This window comes from Ahaetulla prasina, chromosome 7, assembly GCF_028640845.1.
Source record: "Ahaetulla prasina isolate Xishuangbanna chromosome 7, ASM2864084v1, whole genome shotgun sequence".
Classification (NCBI taxonomy): Eukaryota; Metazoa; Chordata; class Lepidosauria; order Squamata; family Colubridae; genus Ahaetulla; species Ahaetulla prasina.
In genome coordinates, this window is record NC_080545.1 from 97837509 (window position 1) to 97854947 (window position 17439).

The 17439-nt window shown below is 45.1% G+C and overlaps 1 protein-coding gene across 1 annotated transcript in view; it reads right to left on the minus strand.

Annotated features, from left to right (window-relative positions):
* Positions 1 to 17439, minus strand: part of PLXNA4 (plexin A4) — a 703335-nt gene that overhangs the window by 185311 nt on the left and 500585 nt on the right. Inside the window, exons 7-8 of the mRNA XM_058190650.1 lie at positions 7128 to 7251; positions 2186 to 2339 (exon numbers count right to left, since the gene is read on the minus strand). Coding sequence (XP_058046633.1) covers positions 2186 to 2339; positions 7128 to 7251 — 278 coding nt within the window. The remainder of the gene's footprint in view (positions 1 to 2185; positions 2340 to 7127; positions 7252 to 17439) is intronic.

Below are 17439 nucleotides of genomic sequence, written 5' to 3' on the forward strand. Positions count from 1 at the left end.
TGGCTTCGCCCAGAGCGCTTGCCAGCGTTAGATTGCTTTTTGATAGCAGCCGCCTCCGCAAACGCATGTCTCTGACCCCCCGGATGAGTTGCTCCAGCAGCGCCTCGCCCAGGTCTCGGTACCCACAGTCTTTGGAGGCTTTCCGCAGGGCGGCCATGTAGTCGCCGATGGATTCGCCTCAGCTGTCGGCGCCTCCAAATTCAAAACGCCGACGATTTGGACGGCGTTGGCGAAATGGTTTTTAGCAGGGTTTGCAGAGTTTGCCACGATACCGATTGTACGGCGTTGGCTCTGCCAGGGCTTCCGCGATGTCGATGACCTCGGACCGCAGTGGCTCAAGAAGTATGCCCTTTGCGGTTGTCTGAACTCCTTGCAGTTCATTTGCTTTAGAAGCTTTCGAAACGGGTCATGTACGTTCCCCATTTCTCTCTGGCTGGGTCAAACGGCGCGGGTGGAGTGTAACTGGCCATCTCCGCGTTTCTGCCCTGGGTTTGCTGGGTTCGGTTCTTCCGTGCTTCAGCTCAGTTCTGGTGCTCCTTAGCCTCGAGATCCCACCTTCGTCGCCAGTGTTAAGTTCGGGAAGTAACGAGGCTGGAGACCAGGGTAGTGACAACAGCTCTTTAATATAGGGTGAACCCAGCAACCAGGCTGGGGAAAAACCTCTCCTTATATACTGTTTAACCGGCGGCTTCAACCAATCAGCAACGTGCTTGTTTCCCGCCAAAACATTTAAAGATACATAACATTTCTTGCCACAGTTGTTAAGCGAATCACCACAGTTGTTAAGTTAGTAACACAATTGACAGGTGGTGTTGTGATCCAGGACCAAGTAGGTAGTAGTAAATTCAGTCAGTTTAAAAACAAACAGACTTTATTAGAACAGCTGAGAATTAACTCATTCTCCTCGTAGTCCAAACTAAATCAAAGCAAATTCTTTCTAACACAACTCTTCAGTCTTATCACCAACCTTGGTCTAATTAGGCAAACTGCCAAAGGCTTTTCTTGGCAAAAGTTCAAAAGCAGAAGACTCCGACAAGACATAAATGCAGCAAGACAAGGAGCAAGGCTATCAATGTTGTTTTCCGGCAAAGAGCCCAAACGCCATTGCTGGTCTTTTAAGCCTTATGGGAGGGGCCAATCATCTCTTGGCCCTACTCCTGAGTCGTCGTCTTGGCTTGAGCTTCTCTTGCCTTCTGGCAGCTCTTCTCATATGTGCATTACGAACAGGCTCCTCCTGTTCCTCTACCTCACTACTGTCAGCCTCTGGAGGCTCCAGAGTCCGCACATCCACTCCCCGATGGCCCTCGCCCCACCTCTGCCTCCGACGCAGAGCCCTCATCCAGGCCTTCCCCAGCCTCTAGGACTGGCTCATGTTCTTCCTCAGCCTCATCACTGTCTGACTCCATTGCCAGCTTCCTCTGTTCACTTTGCTTGTCAGAAGGTCACAAAATGTGATCATGTGACCCTGGGACAGCGCAACTGTCATACATACGGGCCAATTGCCAAGCGTCCAAATTCTGATCACGTGATCATGGGGATGCTGCCACAGTCGTTGAGCGTGAAAACTGGTGTGTTCTTTTCACTTTTTTCAGTGCCTATAACTTCAAACAGTCACTAAACGAAAGGTTGTAAGACCAAAGCGATGATCTAAATCAGGGGTATCAAATTTGATTTCATTCAGGGCTGCATCAGGGTTGTGTTTGACCACGGGAAGGCAGAGCGGGAGTGGCCAGGATGGCCATGGCCAGCTTGACGTCACTCGTGTCGGGGTTGCCTGTGGTGGCCCAAGCACTCTGCCAGAGAAAACAGGCTCCTGAGCTCCATTTTCGGCTGTGACAACCTTCTGCAACCCCAGTAAAAACAGAGCTCAGGAGTGCTGCCTGCAGCCCTTGTCAGCTCCATTTTTGGCTGCGACAACCTCCTGCAACCCTCTGCCAGCGAAAACGGAGCTTGTGGCAGAGGCACTACGGGGTCAGTTCTTTGCTGTTTCCAGGGCGGCCCTATGGGCCAAATCTGAGCACCCTGCGGGCCTTGAATTTTACACCCCTGATCTACATATATTGTAGATCATTGCTTTAGTCTGGCAAGATTCTGTCTGTAGGCAAACAGCAATAAAGTCAGTCCACTTGTTCTTAGTGCCCGACACAAAGAGAAAGTTTGGGATCCTAATAGTTTTGATACCCACCATTTTCCGTGATGATCTTCGGGACCTCCTTGGCTGCTGGCGACAGGCACTTGATCTTGTTCCCCGACACCACCCCGTCCATTTCTGCCAAGTCCCCAAACGAGCAATTGACCCCGTTTGATAGTTCAGGCACGTTGTAAGTCTCCAACACCAGCTGCAGGGGACAATGAAAAGAGGGGAAGAAAGAAGCTGATGAGAAAAGGTAGAAAGGACAGGATGCCCCAAAGCTACAAAAAGAAAGGTGGAAGATCCTGATGTTGCCATCACCACCAAAAAGCAGGATGCTGGGAATATTTTATTTATTTATTTATTTATTTATTTGTCAAACACAACAATATATATAAGTATAAGCATGAAATAACCATACGAATTGGATACAATCCAAGGGAACATTAGGACAGGGACGGTAGGCACGCTGGTGCTCTTATGCACGCCCCTTACAGACCTCTTAGGAATGGGGTGAGGTCAACCGTAGATAGTTTTTGGTTAAAGCTTTGGGGATTTTGGGAAGAGACAACGGAGTCAGGTAGTGCATTCCAGGCATTAACAACTCTGTTACTGAAGTCGTATTTTCTACAATCAAGATTGGAGCGGTTCACTTTAAGTTTAAATCTATTGTGTGCTCGTGTATTGTTGTGGTCGAAGCTGAAGTAGTCTTCGACAGGAAGGACATTGTAGCAGATGATTTTATGAGTTATACTCAGGTCATGCCGAAGGCGGCGGAGTTCTAAATTTTCTAAACCCAGGATTTAACATCAAATGACGTGTTTTGTCTTCCTCATAAAGATAATGACAACTGCACTGGTTAGAGTACAGATCAACAATGAGACACAGGCCACTCAATTGAAGACAGCAAAATCCACATTTTGGCCAGAGATGACCACTGGTTTGAAAGAGGGGTCAAAGAGGCCATCTAGGTCAAAACTGAACAGGCCTCTCTCAACAGAGGGGAAGGGATACGACACCATCTATCTCCAGTCTACAACAGGGTCCTTTCTGCAGTTCCAAGAAGCTTCCACACTCATTTGCACTACTCAGATGACCCTGAAGACACAGATAAACCTTCAAGTGGCCTCAACGACTGTCTAAAAAAATATATCAAATGACCAGCTGCCTGCAAGGCATATAAATCCTTCCAATTCCCCACTATCCAGTCAGAGTTGAAGAAGCTCCTTGGATGAGAAGCAAAACGTCTTCAAAGACAAACCAGAAAGTCCAGTTGCCTCTTGAAAAACCACCTTTGGGACAACCATGACCTGGATGACTGAGAATCTCCATAGACCAGGGGTAGTCAACGTTTTTATACCTACCGCCCACTTTTGTATCTCTGTTAGTAGTAAAATTTTCTAACCGCCCACTGGTTCCATAGTAATGCACCGTGTATCGTCGTCTGCGCATGCCTCTCGCGCATCGTGGATTGGGTTTGGGGGGAGTGCTGGCTACCAGTTCTGCTTGTCTGTGACAGCTGGGTGGTGTGGGGGGAGATGCACAAGCTATTCTGGGACGAGGCTCTTTTGTTTGCGGTCGCACTATAGCGCCATTTAGTTTCACTTAGGTAATGTGAACTAAACTTATGCGTGGGCAATACAGATAGTATATTTTCAGAAATTTAAATTGTCACGTGGAATTTTTTGAAAAGCTAATGAAAATGTTTTTACATGATGCTATGAAATTTTTTTAAAAAGTCAATTAAATTTTTTAAAAAAGGAAAGTATTGGAGAAAACCCCTACCGCCCACCATGAAAGCTGAAACGCCCACTAGTGGGTGGTAGGGACCAGATTGACTACCATTGCCATAGACAATGAGATCATCGAAAGAGTAGAAGAATTCATCTTCCTGGGCTCTAAAATCGACCAAGGTGGTGGTTTTATGTCGTCGGTAAATCCAGTCTAATGAAAAGAAGGAACAGGGAGATATATGAAAGCACTGTTCCAATATTTGAGGAGTTCCTTACAGGGATGAGGGAGTCCAGCTATTCTCCAAAGCAGGGGTCTCCAACCTTGGCAACTTTAAGACTTGTGGAGTTTCAACTCCCAGAGTTCCTCAGCCAGCAAAGCTGGGAGTTGAAGTCCACAAGTCTTAAAGTTGCCAAGGTTGGAGACCCCTGCTCCAAAGCACAAAAGGCAAGATGAGAAACAATGGATGTAACAGTGGGTTTCACATTTTGTTGCTACCGGTTTGCCACGGGCGCGCACCTTCCACACAGGTGCCCAACCTTCTGTATATGCGCTTTGCTCTCGTGCATGCATTCCGCGCATGCGCCCGACCTCAAAACCATGCCTAAATAGGATGGCATAGAGCCGCGGAGGGTGGCTGCACCCACAATCTCCGCTACCAGTTCGCCCGAACCGGTAAGAACCGGCTGAATGCCACCTCTGAATGGATGGAAACTAATCACGGAGAGAAGCAACCTAGAACTAAGGAGGAACTTCCTAATGGTAAGAGCAATCAACCAGCAGAATGGCTTGCCTTCAGAAGACGTAGATCAATGATGGCTAACCTTTTTGCCGCCGCGTGCCAAAAATGGGGGGAGCACATGGGGGGTCATGCACATGCGTGCCCACACCCATAATTCAATGCGCGCCACCCGCCATGTATGTGTATGCGACCCCTTTGCGCTCCCCTCACTTTTGGCATGTGATGGCACAGTGGGCCCGGTAGGCCCATTTTTCGCCCTACCCAGGCTCCAGAGACTTTCTTGGAGCCTAGGGAGGGCGAAAACGGCCTTCCCCACCTCCCCGGACACTGGAACAGCCTATTTGGTGGGCCCAAAAGGCCCGAAAAATCAGCTGGCCAGTGCGCACATGCACGCCGGAGCTGAGCTAGGGCAACGCTTGCGTGCTCACTGATATGGCTCCGCGTGCCATCTTTGGCACGCGTGCCCTAGGTTCGTCATTACGGATGCAGATGTTCCGTCTCTGACCTAAGGCTTTCAAAAAGAGATTTAAAAAGCTTAAAAGAAATAAAAGAACCAGAAGACCTCCTTACTGGCAATCAATGTCCACAAAACCAGGGATTGTTCCCCGGATTAATACCAGACCAGCGATCAAGCCATAAATAATATCTACTCAAGGTACCACCAACTTAGAGAAACAATCTAACAGTGAACAACAGGCTCGACAAGGAACCACCAAGATTGCTCCCGCCAAAACTGGCAGGTAAGCCACAGGTATATAAACAGAGCGCAGACTCCATATTAACATCAAGGTTAATACTAGACCAACAATCAAGAAGTAAACAATTCCCCAATCAAAGGACCATCAACTCAGGCAAACAAGCTAACAGTAAACAGCAGCCTAATCAAAGAACCACCAAGAATCCTTACACTACCGCTATCATTGTCATTAATATGTGAAATGAAAGCAAACGAGAGCAAATCGCCCCTCCCTTCTATCACTGATGATGTTACCTAGTTGGGTAATGAAATGTTTGCAAGAAAATAAACAACCTTAGAGAGCACCAAGGACCCCACACTCCTCATCTTCTTTCTTCTCTTCTCTTTCCTTTCCCTTTTCTCTTCCTTCCTTCCTCCTCTTTCCTTCACCTTCTTCCCTCCCTTCCTGCCTTCCTTCTCTCCTCCTTTCCCTCCTTTTTTTCCTCTTCCCTTCTACTTTCTTTTTTCCTTCCTTCCTTTTTTAATTCCTTTCTTTCTCCTTTCTCCTTCTCTTCATCTTCTTTCTTTCCTTCTTTCCTTCCTTCCCTCCCTCCCTCCTTCCTTCCTCTCTTTTCTCCCTTCTGACCGACTTTCCTTCCTTCCTTCCTTCTTTCCTTTCATCCATTCTCATCTCCTTCCTTCCTTCCTCCCTCCTTTCTTCCCTTCGTCTCTTTTCTCACTCCTGGCCTTCCTTCCTTCTTTCCTTCCTTCCTTCCTTCCTTCCTTTCTTTTCTCCTTCCTCCCTTCCTCTCTTTATCCTCCCTGCCTCCCTTTCTCCTTCCTTCCCTCCCTCCCTCCTTCCTTCCTCTCTTTTCTCCCTTCTGACCGACCTTCCTTCCTTCCTTCTTTCCTTTCATCCATTCTCATCTCCTTCTTTCCTTCCTTCGTCTCTTTTCTCACTCCTGGCCTTCCTTCCTTCCTTCCTTCCTTCTTTTCTTCCTTCCTTTCTTTTCTCCTTCCTCCCTTCCTCTCTTTATCCTCCCTGCCACCCTTTCTCTTCCTTCCTTCCTTCCTTTTCTCCTTCCTTCCTTCCTCTCTTTATTCTCCCTCCCTCCCCTCTTTTTCCTTCCTTCCTTCCTTTCTTTTCTCCTTCCTCCCTTCCTCTCTTTATCCTCCCTCCCTCCCTTTCTCCTTCCTTCCCTCCCTCCCTCCTTCCTCTCTTTTCTCCCTTCTGACCGACCTTCCTTCCTTCCTTCTTTCCTTTCATCCATTCTCATCTCCTTCTTTCCTTCCTTCGTCTCTTTTCTCACTCCTGGCCTTCCTTCCTTCCTTCCTTCCTTCTTTTCTTCCTTCCTTTCTTTTCTCCTTCCTCCCTTCCTCTCTTTATCCTCCCTGCCACCCTTTCTCTTCCTTCCTTCCTTCCTTCCTTCCTTTTCTCCTTCCTTCCTTCCTCTCTTTATTCTCCCTCCCTCCCCTTTTTCCTTCCTTCCTTCCTTCCTTCCTTCCTTCCTTCCTTCCTTCCTTCCTCCTCCCTCCCTCCCTCCCTCCCTCCCTCCCTTCCTTCCTTCTTTTCTTCCTTCCTTTCTTTTCTCCTTCCTCCCTTCCTCTCTTTATCCTCCCTGCCTCCCTTTCCTTCCTTCCTTCCTTCCTTCCTTCCTTCCTTCCTCCCTCCCTCCCTCCCTCCCTCCCTCCCTCCCTCCCTTCCTTTTCTCCTCCTTCCACAAACCCCACTTTTTTCTATTTGTAAATACCAATATCTTCTTGGACACAAGGCCAGGGAGTCCTGCGGGGCCTGGGTGGGGTAGAATCCAACAGTTCAGAAGTAAACAAAAGCCAACCATGCTTACCGTCACGCTGTACTGGGAGACGGAGATATTGTTGGGGTGGACGGTGAGTCGGACACATTGCTTCATCTCCAAGGCAAACCTCCGGGGCTCGCTGGACCGTTCGCACTGCTCCTTCCTGGTGCACCTGGAAAATGAGAGAGACAGACACAGAAGCCAAGGACGTCAGAAGCCATCCAAAAGTTTGCACCAAGTACAGCGGTCCTCGACTTGCGACTGGGTGGTTAGTGATAGACCTTCCTGGATTCAAAGTTCTGACAGCAGAGGTGGGTTTCAGCAGGTTCTCACCAGTTCTGGAGAACCGGTAGCGGAAATTTTGAGTCGTTCGGAGAACCGGTAAATGCCACCTCTGACTGGCCTTGTCCCCATCTATTCTCTGCCTCCCGAGTCCCAGCTGATGGCGAGGGAATGGGGATTTTGGAGTATCCTTCCCTTGGAGCGGAGAGGGAATGGGGATTTTGCAGTATCCTTCCCCTGGAGTGGGGAGGATTAGGGTTAGGGTATCTCTATATCTCTATACTCAATAGATATCTCTATAGATATCTATATCTCTAATGTTAAAATAAGTAATAAGGGGGATACAGGACATCCCTGTCTCGCTCCTTTTGCTATTGTGAATTGTTCGGTGGTATCTCCATTGATTGCTAACTTTGCCGTTTGGGTTGAGTATGTTTTTTCGACCATATTTGTCTCCGAATTTCATATTTTCTAATTGTAAAATAAGGAATCTCCAATTTAAATTGTCAAAGGCCAAAAATATTAATGCCATTTAAACTAAAAAAAAATAATATGCAAATTAAATAGCCAGACAACACAATGTTTATTAAGCCCTAAGAAATGCATTTAATAGAAAATCAATTTAAAAAAAAAAAAAAGTTATGGAATAAAAAGTAGTATTTTGTGGCCTCCATTGTGACTTCTTTGACTTGGTCAGCCCCTCCTACCCCCTCCCCCAAATTCAAAGCTGCATTCCAAAATTCTGCTCAACCAATAAATATCCACTCCTTTTTTTAGAGACCAAAAACAACGAATTCTTGCCCAGATAGGAGAAGGTTGAAATTACATCTTTCATCTCGTAATCACCCACCTAATAGGATGCACGGTTAATATAAAAAAAAAAAAAAAAGTCCAGGCCACTGTGAGCTAATTATCCACCATTAAGCTAATGCAACAGACCTTCAAAAAGATTCTTTATTAAAATTCTTTAGTAAAATTCACTCTGAAGCTAAAGTCGGGAAGTTAAATGATTCAAAATTTCCACTGCCTTTGAGGGGTTTTTTCCCCCCCAGAGTTAAAATAGAATAGAGTAGAGCTGAAAGGGACCTTGGAGGTCTTCTAGTCCAGCCCTCTGCTCAAGGACAGAATAGAATAGAATAGATTTTTTTTATTGACCAAGTGTGATTGGGCACACAAGGAATTTGTCTTCGGTGCCTATGCTCTCAGTGTACATAAAAGAAAAGATACCTTCATCAAGAATCATAAGGTACAATACTTAATGATAGTCAAAGGATATAAAAAAAGCAATCAGGAAACAATATCAATATAAATCGTAAGGATACAAGCAACAAAGTCACAGTCGTACAGTCATAAGCGGGAGGAGATGGGTGATGGGAACGATGAGAAGATTAATAGTAGTGCAGATTTAGTAAATAGTTTGACAGTGTTGAAGGAATTATTTGTTTAGCAGAGTGATAGCGTTAGAGGAAAAAACTGTCCTTGTGTCCAGTTGTTCTGGTGTGTAATGCTCTATAGCGTCATTTTGAGGGTAGGAGTTGAAACAGTTTATGTAAAGGATGTGAGGGGTCTGTAGATATTTTCTCAGCCCTCTTTTTGACTCGTGCAGTATACAGGCCCTCAATGGAAGGCAGGTTGGTAGCCATTGTTTTTTCTGCAGTTCTAATGATCCTCTGAAGTCTGGGTCTGTCTTGTTGGGTTGCAGAACTGAACCAAACAGTTATGGAGACTCAGTTGATTATGGTAGTTTCCATCCATTGTTTCTGGTCCTGCCCTCTGGTGCTTTGGAGAATAATTTGACCTCCTCTTCTTTATGTTAAGTTAAGGGATCCAGTCTGCGTAGCAGAAACAATGCCTACAGAGAGTCCTGGACACATGATCATAACTGAGCCCAAAATTTCTGTTTCTAAGCATGACAGTCAGAACAATTAATCGGTGGAAGAACTTGCCTTCTAACAATGGAGAGTTTTAAGAAAAGATCGGAGAACCATTTGTCTGAAATGGCACAGGGTCTCCTGCTTGAGCAGTGGGTTGGACTAGAAGACCTCCAAGGTCCCTTCCAACTCTGTTATTCTGTTACATGAGTTTTGCCCCATTCACCAATCTCTTTCCATTTATGACTGTATGACTATAACTTGTTGCTGGCAATCCTTATGATTTATATTGATATATTGACCACCAATTGAAGTGGGTGGACTTCAATTCCCAGAATTCCTCAGCCAGCTTGCTTTAAGGTGGGTGGACTTCAATTCCCAGAATTCCTCAGCCAGATTGCTTTAAGGTGGGTGGACTTCAATTCCCAGAATTCCTCAGCCAGCTTGCTTTAAGGTGGGTGGACTTCAATTCCCAGAATTCTTCAGCCAGCTTGCTTTAAGGTGGGTGGACTTCAATTCCCAGAATTTCTCAGCCAGCTTGCTTTAAGGTGGGTGGACTTCAATTCCCAGAATTCCTCAGCCAGCTTGCTTTAAGGTGGGTGGACTTCAATTCCCAGAATTCCTCAGCCGGCTTGCTTTAAGGTGGGTGGACTTCAATTCCCAGAATTCCTCAACCAGCTTGCTTTAAAGTGGGTGGACTTCAATTCCCAGAATTCCTCAACCAGATTGCTTTAAGGTGGGTGGACTTCAATTCCCAGAATTCCTCAGCCAGCTTGCTTTAAGGTGGGTGGACTTCAACTCCCAGAATTCCTCAGTAGGCAAGCTGGGAGAATTCTGGGAATTGAAGTTCACCCACTTCAAAGCAGCCGAAGTTGAGAAACACAGGTTGAGAAACTTGCTTCCTCTGTGATGAGTCCAATGGTGGGTTTCACATATTCTTACCACCAGTTTGCCACGCGCGCGCATGCTCACATCGGCCTTCTGCGCATGCGCTTTGCTCTCTCACGCCCCTTCCGCGCATGCGCCCGGCCTCAAAAATGTGGCTAAATAGGACAGCATTACACCAAGGCGGGTGGACAGGTGGCCACCTGCAGTCGCCGTTACCAGTTCACCCGAACCGGTAGGAACCTGTTGTGTCTCGTCCGATCTCACCACAGCCGGGGCCTTCTTATCTGCTTCCAAACACGGAGGAATGTCCTAGTATGCCTCCCGGCCTCAGCCCTGGCTCCATGCCCAGACAGGCTGAAGAGGAGGAAGTATCTCCAGCCCCCAGCTCTGGCTCCATGCCCAGGCAAACGGAGCAACTAGACCCCTCCCCTTCCTCCACAGCATGTGAGCCTGAGGGAGGTCAATTGCCAACAGCTGCAGACTGGAGTGACCCTCGCGTCAGAAGACTTGATAGGCGGAGGCAACAGAAGGAAGGGAGGGGCAGGCCTGGATAAGGGCTGAGTCATGGAGCCACACCCCATGGCCTATATAAAGGACCTGCTTTCTGGCATTCTCTGAGTCAGGCAAAGTCTAAACATATCTTGCTGAAGTCACTTTCTGGTCTCCTGCCTGCCCTGAGGACTTTGCTAGGACTTTGGCAGAGCTGCAGAGGCACGCCTGATTCAGATTTCCCTGACCCGGCCGTCAGCGGAGGAGTGGGACACGACAGAACTGACTGAATACCATCTCTGGGTGGGCCTCTTTTCTTCAAAGATAGAAGCCAGCATGCAACCGCGACCCTTTAATAAAGGAGAAAACTTACAAATCTTTGAAAAGAGCAAGCAAACAAATCGATTTTGAAAAACCTAGAAAGCAAAAGCACGACGAAACTCAACATTGTGTAGCTGCCGACACCTGACCAAAAGGCCGAACAGATATTGACATTTTTACTTGTTGCTGCTAGGAAATCCTGTTTGGTTTCCAAGGAAACCCAAAATAAAAAGAAAAGGAAAGGAAAGGAAAATAATCTCACATCTCCATACAATGTGTGGTTTTCAATAGTGGGAAACAAATGAAGTTCCAACTGAGTGATTTGATTATTCAGAGAATGGAATAATAATAATGAAGGATTGTAATAATAAGTAAGAATTACTTCCTGGCTTATGGAGCCCCCCACCCCCCCCCGGCTAGCATCTTTATACTGGGGCCATTTTGAAGCCAATTTTGAGGGAGGGCAAAAACAGAAAAGAATAGAATAGAATAGAATAGAATAGAATAGAATAGAATAGAATAGAATAGAATAGAATAGAATAGAATAGAATAGAATTTTTATTGGCCAAGTGTGATTGGACACACAAGGAATTTGTCTTGGTGCAGATGCTCTCAGTGTACATAAAAGAAAAGATACGTTCGTCAAGAATTCTAAGGTACAACACTTAATGATAGTCATAGGGTACAAATAAGCAATCATATATATAGAATATAGAATAGAATAGAATAGAATAGAATAGAATAGAATAGAATAGAATAGAATAGAATAGAATAGAATAGAATAGAATAGAATTTTTATTGGCCAAGTGTGATTGGACACACAAGGAATTTGTCTTGGTGCAGATGCTCTCAGTGTACATAAAAGAAAAGATACCTTCATCAAGGTACAACATTTACAACACAATTGATGGTCAATATATCAATATAAATTATAAGGATACAAGCAACAAAGTTACAGTCATACAGTCATAAGTGGGAGGAGATGGGTGATGGGAACGATGAGAAGATTAATAGTGGTGTAGACTTAGTGAATAGTTTGACAGTGTTGAGGGAATTATTTGTTTAGCAGAGTGATGGCCTTCGGGAAAAAACTGTTCTTGTGTCTAGTTGTTCTGGTGTGCAGTGCTGTATAGCGTCGTTTTGAGGGTAGGAGTTGAAACAGTTTATGTCCTGGATGTGAGGGATCTGTAAATATTTTCCCAGCCCTCTTCTTGATTCGTGCAGTATACAGGTCCTCAATAGAAGGCAGGTTGGTAGCCACTGTTTTTTCTGCAGTTCTAATTATCCTCTGAAACTAGACATACCCAGTTCCTGCAACCGTTCTTCATATGTTTCAGCCTCCAGTCCCCTAATCATCTTTGCTGATTCTTTTCTGCACTTCCACATTTGCCAAAGATGACTGTTTTGTTTTGTTTTTTAAAGAGGGTTTTGAAGTTTATTTCCACGCCGGTTACTCTAAGGTGAAATTTCCCGCATGCAAAGGGAATGTACGTTTCTAGACTGCATTTTGTTCATGCCTTCCTTCCCTAAGACAGGGGTCCCCAACTCCTGCGCTCTGGCCCATTACCAGGCTGCAGCAATGGTGGGTTTCTACTGGTTCGCCCCACTTCAGGCGAATCGGTAGCAGCAGTGGTGAGAGGCTCCGCCCCTCCCACCCAGATGTCATCATGGACGCTCTGCGCATGAGCAGGAGGTTCTGCACATGCGCAGAAGCGCCGTGTGCTCACAGTACCGAACCAGTAGCGGAGGTAAGTGAAACCCACTATTGGGCAGTGGCCTATTTGGAAGCGGGCCGCTGTTCTGTCCCCTCCCTTCCCAAAACAATACACCAGCCGAGGCGGTCTGCCAGCAATTAATTTTATTTATTTATTTATTTATTTGTTTGTTTGTTTATTTATTTATCACATTTCTATATCGCCCTTCTCCGAAGACTCAGGGCGGTGTACAGCCAAGATAAAATCGCACAGAAACAATGTTAAGAACATTATTAAAAATCTAATTCAATTTGTCCCAATAATTTAAAATTAATAAAATATAAAATAAACCCTAATAGAATAGAATAGATTTTTATTGGCCAAGTGTGATTGGACATACAAGGAATTTGTCTTGGTGCATATGCTCTCAGTGTACATAAAAGAAAAGATACCTTCATCAAGAATTCTAAGGTACAACACTTAATAATAGTCATAGGGTACAAATAAGCAGGAATAGAATAGAATAGAATAGAATAGAATAGAATAGAATAGAATAGAATAGAATAGAATAGAATAGAATAGAATAGAATAGAATAGAATAGAATAAGGAATGGGATGGGATGGGATGGGATGGGATGGGATGGGATAGACTAAGGAATAGAATAGAATAGAATAGAATAGAATAGAATAGAATAGAATAGAATAGAATAGAATAGAATAGAATAGAATTTTTATTGGCCAAATGTGATTGGACACACAAGGAATTTGTCTTGGTGCATACGCTCTCAGTGTACATAAAAGAAAAGATACGTTCATCAAGGTACAACATTTACAACACAATTGATGGTCAATATATCAATATAAATAAAACCACCCATATTAAAATTGCGATTAGGCCAACCCTGCACGATGGAACAAGAAAGTCTTAAGCTCGCGCTTAAAGGTCCGGAGGTCAGGGAGTTGGGCGTAGCCCCAGAGGTAACTCATTCCACAGGGCAGGAGCCCCCACAGAGAAGGCCCTCCCCCTGGGAGCCGCCAGTCGGCATTGTTTGGCTGACGGCACCCTGAGGAGGCCCTTGGTTGCGTTCCTTCTTGCAACAAAAGTTCTGGCAACGTTCCTTCACGTGCCAGCCAAGTCCTTATCACTTAGCAGCGTGCCGACAGATCATTGCCAGGGCAACCAGGAGTCTGCAGGATGATCTAAAGTTCTCACAAGTAATCCCAGCCTTCAGTCCAAAGCAGTCCAAGAGCCAGTAGTCCGTAACTTTGTCCGACACAAGGGCCTACGGAACACTCCCCCTGCTTTTATCCCCTGTGGGGTGTGGCTCCATGACTCAGCACTCCCTGGGCCTGCCCCACCCCTTCCTCTGCTGCGCACATTTCTCTTGACGTCGTTATTTCGCATCTACCCAAGATTGATCCTCAGCAGCTGGTTCTTGGGGCGTTGCCAGGGAGGAGGAGGGGTCGGGGGAAAAGAGGCTTTGTCAGCTCCTCCTCCTCCTCCTGGCCTGCAGCTGGAATCTGAGACGGTGCCAGGGAGGAGGAAGATCCGGGGGAGGGGGAGGAGGCCTTGCCAGCTCCTCCTCCTCACTCTCCGAGTCATCCGGCTCCAGGAGGCCCGGCCCGGGGGCCGGAGCCACAACAGCCACATGGGAGCAATGAGTGAGGTGCACAAAATCAAAGACCAGCATTTAAGCGAATGTGAATCTTACAAACCTAGAGCAGAGATTCGTGCAAACCAGGCCTGGGTACGCAATTGAGACTGTTGTAGCAGCAGGAACATTGCCATGTTTTAGATAGTTGCACCACTAACCACAGTGCTGGGGGAGAAAGTTTTTTCCATCTGCAAGTCGCCAGGGACTCTGAGGGCTGAAATTCTGCCTGTTTTGCATCTGCTAAAAGAAGCCTGCCAGATTTTAAAATAAGGGAAGCTAAGGAAAGAAAGCAAAACACATGGGACTTCAAGCTCCATGCTCCAGCACATGAAGCTCAGCATCCAGGCCAGTGAGTGGTAAGTATGAAAGGGATCTTGGAGTCCTAGCGGACAATCGCTTAAATAGGAGCCAGCCGTGTGCACCAGCTGCCAAAAAAGCCAACACAGTTCTAAGCTGCAAAAACAGAGGGATAGAATCAAGATCACGCGAAGGGTTAATACCACTTTATAAGGCCTTGGTAAGACCACACTCGGAATGCTGCAGCCAGTTTTGGTCGCCATGATATAGAAAAGATGTTGAGACTCTAGAAACTCTAGAGACTCTAGAAAGACTCTAGAAAGAATGCAGAAAAGAGCAACAAAGAGGATTAGGGGACTGGAGATTAAAACATATAAAAAATGGTTGCTGGAATTGGGTATGTGGTGAAAAGAAGGACTAGGGCTGACATGATAGCGGTGCTCCAATATTTCAGGGGTTGCCACAAAGAAGAGGGAGTCAAGCTATTCTCCAAAGCACCAGAAGTCAAGACATGAAGCAACGGATGAAAACTGACCGAACAGAGAATATATCTATCTCTATCTATATATCTCTATCTATATCATCTATATCTCTGTATCTCTATATATCTTTCTATCTATCTAACTATCATTTATCTATCTTATCACCTATTTGTCTATCATCTTTCTCTCTGTCATCTATCCATCCATCCATCCATCCATCTCTCCATCCATCTCACCATGTTTGTCTGTCTGTCTGTCTGCCTATCTATCTATCTATCTATCTATCTATCTATCTATCTATCTATCTATCTATCTATCTATCTATCTATCTATCTATCTATCTATCTATCATCTATCACCTATTTGTCTATCATCTTTCTCTCTGTCATCTATCCATCCATCCATCCATCCCTCCATTCATCCATCTCTCCATCCTTCTCTCCATCCATCTCTCCATCCATCTCTCCATGTTTGTCTGTCTGTCTGTCTGTCTGCCTATCTATCTGTCTGTCTATCTATCTATCTATCTATCTATCTATCTATCTATCTATCTATCTATCTATCATCTATCACCTATTTGTCTATCATCTCTCTCTCTCTCTCATCTATCTCTCCATCCATCCATCCATGTCTGTCTTTTTGTCTGCCTGCCTATCTATCTATCTATCTATCTATCTATCTATCTATCTATCTATCACTTATTTGTCTATCATCTCTCTCTCTTTCTATCATCTATCATTCTCTCTCCCCCCCCCCCACATACCTATACCTATATCTATAGAAGTCCCCCTTACCTGAAACGTCTAATTGGAACAGTGCAGTTTGGCTGCCTTCCGTGGGAAGAACCTTTGAAATTATTCCAAGAGAATAAGTTTTTCTTTTCTTTTTTTCTTTTTCTTTTTGGCATGACAAAAACCATCCCTTTTTTGGAACATATGTGTTTTGCTTCGAGCTTGGAACGAAACTGCGCCATCCGAGCAGCCGTCGGACCGTTGCAAAGTGTGTCGTGTTAAAAGACAACCCGGAATGCCTGAAAACACAACTTCTCCGAATGCATTTGGGTTACTTTCCAGCTTTGAAGCGCTCCCAACAGCTGCTATTCGGAAGATGAAACAATCTGCGTCCCGCACTCCTCACCCCCACCCTCTTGGCAACTTCATTTTGGAACGCTTTTCAAAATGTTTTTTAATGATTGTGGAATCTGTTTTTTATTCGGCTGTGAACCGCCCTGAGTCCTTCGGGAGAAGGACGGTATATAAATTAAATTAATAAATAAATAATAAATAAATAAATAAACGCACCACGGGTCACGGACGGACTTCAGCGCAGCTAGGGAGAGGTGGGAAAAATCCTGAAGTTCACCACCAAGCAAAATTCATGTTCAAGCCAAAAAGGGCAGACAAAAGAATGCATGCAGAAGCACTGCAGAGATCAAGAAGAGATTTAATCTGGAACTAAGCGTAGTTCATAAAATCATCTACCACAATGTCCTACCTGTCAATGACTACTTCAGCTTCAACTGCAACAACACAAGAGCACACGATAGCTACAAACTTAAGGTAAACCATTCCAAACTCGATTGCAGAAAATATTTTTTTTTAAAATTTGCATTTATACCCCGCCCTTCTCTGAAGACTCAGGGCGGCTTACACTATGTTAGCAATAGTCTTCATCCTATTTGTATATTTATATACAAAGTCAACTTATTGTCCCCAACAATCTGGGTCCTCATTTTACCTACCTTATAAAGGATGGAAGGCTGAGTCAACCTTGGGCCTGGTGGGACTAGAACCTGCAGTAATTTCAGGCAGCTGCTGTTAATAACAGACTGCATTAGCAGTCTGAGCCACAGAGGCCCATATATGACTTCAGCAACAGAGTGGTCAATGCCTGGAATGCACTACCTGACTCTGTGGTTTCTTCTCCAAACTCCCACAACTTTAACCTTAGACTGTCTACAACTGCTACCAACCTGCCTTCCATTGAGGACCTGTATACTGCACGAGTCAAAAAGAGGGATGTGAAAATAACTACAGACCTCTTGCATCCTGGACATAAACTGTTTCAACTCCTACCCTCAAAACGACACTATAGAGCACTGCACACCAGAACAACTAGACACAAGAACAGTTTTTTCTCGAATGCCGTCACTCTGCTAAACAAATAATTCCCTCAACACTGTCAAACTAGTTACTAAATCGCCACTACTATTAATCTTCTCATCGTTCCCATCACCAATCTCTTTCCACTTATGACTGTATGACTGTAACTTTGTTGCTGGCAATCCTTATGATTTATACTGATATTGATTGTTTCCTGATTGCTTATTTGTACCCTATGACTATCATTAAGTGTTGTACCTTATGATTCTTGATGAAGGT